Genomic DNA, 9,820 nt, shown 5'->3' on the forward strand with positions numbered 1-9,820 from the left:
GATTTCCTCTCGTCTTTCTAATAAGGTAACAGTGTGTGTGATTGGTGACTGTCTCTCTCTCTGTCTGTCTCTCTGTCTCTCTCTCTGTAGGGGGCTGAGTGAGGGGACACACTTCTCTCAGTCTCTCTGGGCGAGTGGAGGTGAACACATCGTGTACAGCGAGGAGGGAGATGGAAATCTGTCTGACTTTTATTCTTCTCTCATCCACACTCACACTCACAGCAGCTGGTAAGTACACACTGATTATTCACACTAAAACATCACACACTTCTCACTTTAACAGTAGCCACCATTTTTAATCCTGAAATGGGAGAAATTTTCCTGGACTGATCGTAACTTTATAAACAGTGAAAGTCTTTCATTTTTATAGAATTTAAAAAGCTGTACATGAGCGTACACACATCATCCTCAGGGGTTTTTCTGAGGCCTCAGTTATAAAATCAGGTCCCAATTAATGTTTACAGATTACTTATGATTTATTGTAGGAAAAAACAACTTAACTAACATAATGGAGTGTGTGTGTGTGTGTGTGTGTGTGTGTGTGTGTGTGTGTGTGTGTGTGTTTGAGAGCAAGAGAGAAAGTATGTGCGTGTGTTTGTGTGTGTGAAAGAGAGGGAGAGTGTGTGTATTTGTGGTGAGAGCGAGAGAAAGTGTGTGTGTGTGTGTTTGAGCGAGAGAGAGAGAGAGAGAGAGAGAGAGAGAGAGAGAGAGAGAGTGTGTGTGTGTGTGTGTGTGTGTGTTTGAGTCCCTAGAAACCATAAAATAAAAATAAAACAAAAACAGTAGAAACTTCTCTCTCTCTCTCTCTCTCTCTCTCTCTCTCTCTCTCTCTCAGACAGTGTGAGGTTGGTGAATGGTGGAAGTCACTGTTCTGGGAGAGTGGAGGTTCTTCATGATGGACAGTGGGGAACAGTGTGTGGTGCTGGCTGGGATAAGGTCGATGCTGCAGTGGTGTGTAGAGAGCTGCGCTGTGGGGAGGCTGTAGATGTGCAGTTTTCAGCTCTGTTTGGAGAAGGATCAGGACCAATCTGGATGGTTGGTCTGCAGTGTAGAGGATCAGAGTTGACACTGAGGAGTTGTGGATCAGATGGGAGGGGGGAACCTTATGGCTGTGGTCATATTCACGATGCTGGAGTCACCTGCTCAGGTAAACTGCTGTATTTAGAAAATATATTACAATGAATTAAATAATTATGATTGAATTGACTGAATTTGAATTATAGCAGTAAATTATCTTTAATAAAATTCAGATTTTATTTAAATTTAAATCATTATGGAATGACATTGGAATGATTTCTTGAGACCCTTACACAAACCCCTAGAAGAATCCTGCAGGAATATTCTGCAGATAACCCACATTTCAGCTCATTTTCCTGTAGAAATACCTGCAGGAATTCTATGAAGGAAAATATGCAGGAATATGCATCTAATATTCTATCCTCTGGGCTCTATGGTGCGACTGAAAAGTACTCTGTGCGACTGTGAATAAATATTTATTCACACCGGTGCGAGTGACCTGTTCGGAGTTGTATAATACAATCAGAAAAAATACTACAACTCCAAAATGCATCTACACCATGCAACAGTTACTTTCACACTGCTTTTCATCTCCTCAGTCAACCGAACAAGTGTGTAAATACTGCAGAGAAGCCATTATGATGAAGAGTAACACTGAACATTATCTGCTTCTCTCAACTTCCCAATCTCACAAACGCCATCTTTTATTGATCCCGCAAAATAACCTGAACCTGCGACTGAGACCTGCTCGTGTAGACACAGCGGCGTTGGGAGGAGTAAATTAATAATAATGCTAACGCTATAAGGTGGGTTTAACTTATTTATTAAATAATTCCTCACCAATCATAATCAAGATTAGCGACTGTTCAGTCTGTACACATACAGTACACTGCCGCTCTCCTTCACTCTCTTCACCAACACGTCCCGACTCACACACAACTCTAATAGAGAGCGCTTTCACTTCATTTAAACTCACGGATATCACTTGAAAAGTCAACTCCAGTTTCCATGTTCTGATTTAATCCCCCCCAAAAATGCAATATTTTCAGCAGACATAGACACTGTACTGGGGAACCGATCTAAAACTGATAAACAAACAAACAAAACTAATAAAATGTAACGACAGAAAATGTGCTTAGTTATAAATAAATCATTTAATATAAAAAATAGATATTATAATAACTTCATAAAATATAAAATGAGAAATTAAATAAAGTTGAATTACTATGGGTTGCATTTAATATCAATTTGACATTAAGCTTAGTTCACTACTTCATTAGAAGTCTATTAGCCTTTTTCCTAATATGGATCATTTTTTGTTAGTCTACTTTTAATTAGGACTCTTTATTGTTTAAGATATTTAAAAATAAATATTTTATGCTTGTTCATTTATCAATTAACCAACCCAGGGCTCTACGGTAACAATTTCTTTTACAAGTGCTCCTAATTACAAAAATTTAGGTGCACAATCAAAAATTTAGGAACACGGTTGAAGTTTAGTTTTTTTTGTTTTGTTTTTAGAGATGGTAACGTTAATGTGCCACAATATAACACACAAGTAGGCATGAGAAAACTTGAGCTTGTCAATTATGACAGAATTTAGGAACATAGTTATATGTTAGTTATAGTTAGTTAGTTAGTTAGTTATAGTTATATGTTATATAGGAATTTAGTTAACCTGTTCCACCTTGTAAACAAATACAATAAACATCAATGTTCAGTGTTTGAAGTCTGCTCTTCTTAAATATATTTAAAGCTACACTATTAGACATTTCCACTGTCATGGTTCTGGGCTGGAGTCAGTTCTCGAACCGCTTTGTGTATATTGTGTATATATCTGAATAATCTCATATAGGATGTGACTGGGTGACTTCATTTACCCGTCAGATGCAAAGCGCTTTAGTTTAATGGTGTTCATTACTGATGCTCTAATCAGCATTTTTACGACTGAGACCGATCCAGATACCAATCTTTTTTTGTTTAGGCTTTAATCAGGTCATAAAGAGTCATAAAGAGGTCATAAACAGTTAAATGTAAGCTCTCTGCTCATGGTAACTGTTAATTGAATTAAAATAATAGCGATGATATACTGTTGGTTAATTGATAAATAAACAAGCATATAATGTTTATTTTTAAATATCTTAAACAATGAAGAGTCCTAATTAAAAGTATATTAACACAAAAATGATCCATATTAGGAAAAAGACTAATAGCCTTCTAAGGAGATAGCGAACTAAGCTTAATGTCAAATTGATATTAAATGCAACCCATAGTAAGTAAACACCATTTAATTTCTCATTTTATATTTTATGAAGTTATTATAATATCTATTTTTTATTTTAAATGCACATTTTCTGTCTTTACATTTTAGCAGTTTTACTTTAGTTTGTTTATCAGTTTTGGATCGGTTCCCCCAGTACAGTGTTAGCATGTCTACTGATAATATTGCCTTTTTGGGAGATTAAATCAAACCATGGAAACTGGAGTTTACTTATCTAGTGATATCTGGCAACAGTGAGTTTAAATGAAGTGAATGCGCTATTAGAGTTAGTGAAGGAGAGAAGCAGTGTACTGTATGTTTACAGACCGAACAGTTGCTACTCTTGATTATGATTTCTGAGGAATTATTTAATAAAGAAGTTTGAATTAAACCCACCTTGTAGCGTTAGCATTATTATTAATTTACTCCGCCTGATGCTGCTGTGTCTACACGAGCAGGTGAAAGTTCAGGTCATTTTACGGGATCAGTAAAATATGGCAGTTGTGAGATCGGAGAGTTGAGAGAAGCAGATGATGTTCAGTGTTACTCTTCATCATATTGGCTTCTCTGCAGTATTTACACACTTGTTCGGTTGACTGAGGGATGAAAAGCAGTGTGAAAGTAACTGTTGCGCGGTGTAGATGCATTTTGGAATTTTAGTTTTTATTCCGATTGTATTATACAACTCCGAACAGGTCACTCGCACTGGTGCGAATAAATATTTATTCACAGTCGCACAAAGTACTTTTCAGTCACAAATGCGAGTCAAATGGTCGCACTGTAGAGCCCTGATTCCACTTTAAACACTCTTACCGCACACCTACTGTCAGTCTCTCTGTAACCCAGAACCATGACAGTGGAAATGTCTAATAGTGTAGCTTTAAATATATTTAAGAGGAGCAGACTTCAAACGCTGAACATTAAGGTTTATTGTGTTTGTTTACAAGGTGGAACAGGTTAACGGTTGTTTTTTGCATTCAGTCTGTAAAATTAACTGAAAATATTACATTTAGTTTATCAGAAGGTAAATTAATGTGTCATGGCTCACACTATGTTCCTAAATTCTGTCATAATTGACAAATTCAAGTTTTCTCATGCCTACTTGTGTGTTATAGTGTGGCACATTAACATTACCATCTCTAAAAAACTAAACTTCAACCGTGCGCCTAAATTTTTGTAATTAGGAGCACAAGTGCTCCTAAAAGAAATTGTTACCATAGAGCCCTGATCCTTCAGGAATGATGTCCTGCAGGTCTGTTTAAAACACACACTTCCTGCAGGACTATTGTGCAGGATCAATCTGAAATTCTGCAGGACATGGCGAGGGTTTGTATCCTGCAGGAAACATACTGGGGAAATAACTTCACAACAAAAGCATTTTCACACAGAAATTATTTCATTCACTGAAATTATGTCACATAATGACTGATGCATTCTGTAAAGTTTCCAAGCCGGAGTACAATTCACACCCAAAAACAGAAGAAAAAAGACTAAAAACTGTAAATAATAAAATTAGTCGTGTTTGCTAGTAACCGAGCTAACATTACACTAACTGCTGTGTTTGTATTGTGTGTACAATTGTGCAAAAAGAAATTAATGTCACGTATCAAGAAACTCTGGACTCCACTTCCCATCAGCCACTGCACTGCTCTAGTTGTCACATGACCACCTGCACCTGATTCACGTTTTGGTTAATGAGCACTCATGTGTATATATAGTCCTGGTCTGCACTATGTGTTTGTCTTTCGTTGTCTTAGACCCCTGTGTTCCATGTTTCCTGATCTTGTTAGTCTATGTTTAGTTTTGCCACAGTAGTCTACCAAGTAGTGTTTAAGACTCACGTTGTTTATGTCTTGGTGTTTGTTTCTTGCCACAGTGTGTTTAGTCAAGTTGTCTTAGTGTCTTTGTTTCTCGGTAAGTTGCTTCAAATAAATGTCATTATCTGCACCTGCTTCTGGCTCAACCTCGAACTGTGACAATTAAACACAATTTAATGACACATATTTAATAAGTCATAGGTCAGTCACCACAGGAATTAAACAAAATGCAGCTGCGTTAATTGTTAATTCTTTTTTATCGTGTTAAATATTTCAAATTAATTGCAAAATGTGTTCGTTAATTTTGACAGCACTAATAATTATATTATGATAAAAATCAGACTGTTGTATTCAGAACATAAAATAAATCCCTCGGCACGCACTGATAAACTTATTGAATGATATTTTATTTTATTTGTAAGTAAATGTAAACATTGTGTTGTGTTGACTTTTAGCAACAAAGCAGCAGTAATATTCTCTGTATCAGAGAATAAACTCCAGGGTTCATTTATTATGGTATTATCATTTACCCGCCCCATACATCACGTAACTAACTGTGGTTGGTCGCTTTACGTGTCCATCAGACGGTCACTTCCTGTCCGTGTGAGTTAATGAGGCTCTTAATTCCTGTGAAGCAAGCGGGCACCGCAGGTATGCAATGAAGAGGACCGTTATAACTGGACAAAATACGTAGCGATTGGTGACGCTACATCGCTACTGGTTTGAAAAAGTAACTCGTTACAGGAAAAGAGAAACTATTTATAAAGTAGCAGAGCCACTGTCACACTACTGAAAAATGTAGTTAGGTTAGTAGCATCAGTACTTTTAGTTAACTTCTCCCCAACACGGCCTAAAATGAGCATGCCTACATATCTGCTAAAAGACTTCAGAAAGAGGGTTTAAGCAGCGTGTTTTTCCCACTCAAAGCAGATCTACCATTTTTAATTCATTTTATCCACTACGTAACCTGCAGATTTTTGTTTCATTTACAGGAAATAAGAAGTTGTCCTGCAGGAGAGATGAAGTACTTGGGAACTTTATTTTATTTCTGTAGGAGGTGTGCAGTAGTCCTGCAGGATTTTTCCCTTGTGCAGCAAGTGTGTTGGACATTCCTGCATGTTTCTGTTGTACTGAAGGCTCCATTCTATAACCTAGAGAAATTTCCTGCTCAGTTTGTCAATGTGTCCTGCAGGATTTCATCTTTCCTGCAGGAGAGCAGCAAACATCATGCAGAGAAATGAAAATCCTGCAGGATTCTTGTAGGGTTTTGTTTGTAAGGGTACTCTGTCTTATTGAAAATCTGCACAATATTTACACAATTAAATTAAACACAGGTCACAGAATGTCGAGACTCACTGCTGGTCCTCACCGGTGCTCTGGGAGAGTGGAGGTGCTTCATGGAGGTTCCTGGTCCACAGTGTGTGATGCTGACTTTGACCAGCAGGATGCAGAGGTTGTGTGTCGAGAGCTGGGCTGTGGGATTCCTGTGGAGGTGCTGGGATCAGCTGCTTTTGGCCGAGGGGAGGGTCAGGTGTGGACAGAGGAGCTTCAGTGTAGAGGAAATGAATCTGAGATTACCTTCTGTCCAACATCATCTTCACTCAAACACTCAACCTGCTCCCATTACAACGATGTGGGATTAATATGTTCTGGTGAAGTATCATGATTTAACTTCTGTTTAAATAGAGAACACATACCTGTCAATCAAACTTTAAGCTGTCTTTGTTAATTTTCCTCTTTCACTGAGCTCTCGGCTGTTTGTTCAGGTCACACAGGGGCGCGGCTGGTGAACGGACCGGACTCCTGTTCTGGTCGAGTGGAGCTCCAGTACCTCAGTGACTGGGGCACAGTTTGTGCTGTAGGCAGGGATATGAGAGATGCAGACGTTCTCTGTGCACAGCTGGGTTGTGGGAGTGCTGTGGCTGTGGTGGAGGTGGACTGGTTTGGGGAGGGGAGTGGCCACATCTGGACTGATGTGTTTGATTGTCAGGGGAAGGAGACACACCTATCACAATGTGGCATCTCATCATGGAGTGGAGCTGCATGCTCTCATAAACACGATGCTGGAGTCATCTGTAATGGTGAGATATTAACGTCACCTACACCACGTTAGTGAATAAAGTCAGTGTTCATTAGAATATTTAAATGATGTTCTTCCGCTTCAGGATCATCCGTGGCGTTTCATGAGGGGCGAGTGCGGTTGTCTGGAGGGAGCGAGTGTCAGGGGGAGGTGGAGATTTATTTCAGGCAGGACTGGAGGAGAGTTCTCCTGGACTCGTGGAGTCTGTCTGAGGCGTCTGTGCTCTGCAGACAGCTGGGCTGTGGCTCCGTGCTGAACTACCGCTCCTCTCCATCCACCACTGAACACAAACACATGTGTGTAACGGGTTTCAGCTGCTCTGGGAGTGAAGCTCATCTGGGGAACTGCAGCAGTGCACAACCTGTCAACTGCAGCTCCGGGGAACAGCTGTACATCACCTGCTCAGGTAAGCAGCACAACACCTACCAATGAGCAGCTATTAACAACAGTAATACAAGTTTTATAATTCTAAAGTATCTTACTAAATATACAGAGTAATTAAACATGTTATAAGATTTTATTAGTTTTATATAACTTATAAAATAAATTTTAAAAAATCTTTAATCCAGACCCCAGCTCCATCAGGCTGGTTGGTTCTGGGGGAGACTGTGCAGGAAGGCTGGAGGTTTTCCACAGCGGCTCGTGGGGGACAGTGTGTGATGACTCGTGGGATATTGAGGATGCGCAGGTGGTGTGCAGACAGCTGCAGTGTGGAGTGGCCCTCAGTACCCACATACCAGCCTGGTTTGGTCCTGGAACTGGGTCCATATGGCTGAATGAGGTGGAGTGTGAGGGGAACGAGACGTCCCTGTGGAACTGCAGATTTCAGCTGTGTGAAGAGGGTGAATGTGGACACCAGGAGGACGTAGGAGTCGTGTGCTCTGGTACAGTGTAATGGCTGAGATTAAACTTGTTAATATGAATGTCTGTATTTCAAAACTGAGGTCCAAAGCTCCTGAAATTCAACATGATAGTAAGGACCTGTTTATAAATGTAATCCATGTTGAATATCTTTTTACATAAAGATAATATTACACATATTTAAGTCAATAAAACAGGATTTTTACAGATTAAGTGTAAGTCATCCTTCTCTCACCAGAGTTTAAAGAGATCCGACTCACGGAGGGCTGTGAGGGGAATCTGGAAGTGTTCTACAATGGAACCTGGGGTAATGTGTGTCACAATCAGATGGAGTTAGAAACAGCAGATGTGGTGTGCCGAGAGCTGAACTGTGGAAGAGGCGAGAGTTTGGACTCGGCCAGAGCGAGAGTCGAATCTGCTCCTAACTGGCTGGATCATGTGAAATGTAGGAAACACGACTCTAATCTGTTGAAGTGTCCATCTTCACCCTGGGGACAGAACAGATGTGATAATCGTGCTGAGGTGGTTCAGATTACCTGCACAGGTAGGAGGAGTCTTTCTCTCTACTAGTTTTATACATTGCTGTAGAATTTGCATAAATATTCCAGCTATAAACAAGAAAGAGAGAAAAGTCTGTTTCATGCATTTTATTACTGCAGACGACGGAACGTCTCTACGTACTCATGGAACATGCTCGTCATTTCCTCTTCACAAATATTGCTCAAGTAAGGACACTTAAATCTGCAGCTTGATAAGGAAAGAGTTACTGTTTCTACCCAGAAGTTGATTATTTTCCTGTAACAGCAGGTCCTGAAGTGATTTATTCCTCTAATAACACAGCAATAAACCAACGATTACATTTTTTAAATTAAAGGACGATATGAAATGCATTTTATCCATTTATAGGTTAATTTAATGTTGTTGAATAAAACAATTAATTCCTGTTATCACTTACATTATAGTAGCTATAAACAGTTGTTCCACAACAAGCTTCTCTTTTTTCTATCTTGAAGTAAATTAGGCAAAAAAATACACGTTGTCATATATACTGTCAGAGCTGCTGCTTTAGAAAATTATTCAACATCCTTTGACCAATCAGAATCCAGAATTCAACAGTGCCAAGGTGTAGGATGGTTTTAATAGATGATGGTCAGTGCTTGTTGATGTATCATTGTGTTGTAGTGAGCTGTGTGACTGGAGCTGTTATTCAGCGTTGGTGTGTTTCCTCATGTGTGATGTGTGTGATGTAGAGCACTGGTCTCTCAGGCTGAGTGGAGTAGAGGGAAGCTGCTCTGGGAGCTTGGAGGTGTATCATAACGCTACGTGGGGCTCCGTTTGTGATGATCAGTGGAACATCAGGAACGCTCAGGTGGTGTGCAGACAGCTGGGCTGTGGGTCGGCGCTGAGTGCTGATAGGAATGTTAGTTCTGGTCCTGGTGAAGGGACTATCTGGCTGAACAGAGTGAAGTGTCGAGGGGATGAGATTCACCTGTGGGACTGTCATCATTCCCTGAAGAACCACACTGACTGCTCTCATGCTGGAGTCACCTGTGCAGGTCAGAGGGGTGTGCTAACTTTTCAGCTTCCTGTCTCCACTCATTACACTTTTCTCCCAGTGTTAAGACCTGATAACTTTTATTTATAATCTTAGATATTAGTTTGAAAGCTCAGACCCTAAACTGTAATACACTGATCAGCAGGTCATAACCCTTATTTAGTGAGAGTATATTTTATTACATGATAGAAAGTGTTTTTATATTCTGTAAATACAGACGTGTCCACTAC

General features: G+C 39.7%; 1 protein-coding gene across 1 annotated transcript; it reads left to right on the forward strand.

Moving 5' to 3' along the window:
• Window positions 1-871: 871 nt before the first annotated feature.
• LOC128623302 (scavenger receptor cysteine-rich type 1 protein M130-like) lies at window positions 872-6,853 on the forward strand. The gene is made up of 2 exons (XM_053650270.1): window positions 872-1,147; window positions 6,429-6,853. Exons 1-2 carry the CDS (start codon window positions 1,033-1,035, stop codon window positions 6,758-6,760), a joined length of 447 nt encoding a protein of 148 aa, XP_053506245.1. The 5' UTR covers window positions 872-1,032; the 3' UTR covers window positions 6,761-6,853.
• Window positions 6,854-9,820: the final 2,967 nt, after the last annotated feature.

The sequence above is a fragment of the Ictalurus furcatus genome, chromosome 19, assembly GCF_023375685.1.
Source record: "Ictalurus furcatus strain D&B chromosome 19, Billie_1.0, whole genome shotgun sequence".
In the NCBI taxonomy this organism is placed as follows: Eukaryota; Metazoa; Chordata; class Actinopteri; order Siluriformes; family Ictaluridae; genus Ictalurus; species Ictalurus furcatus.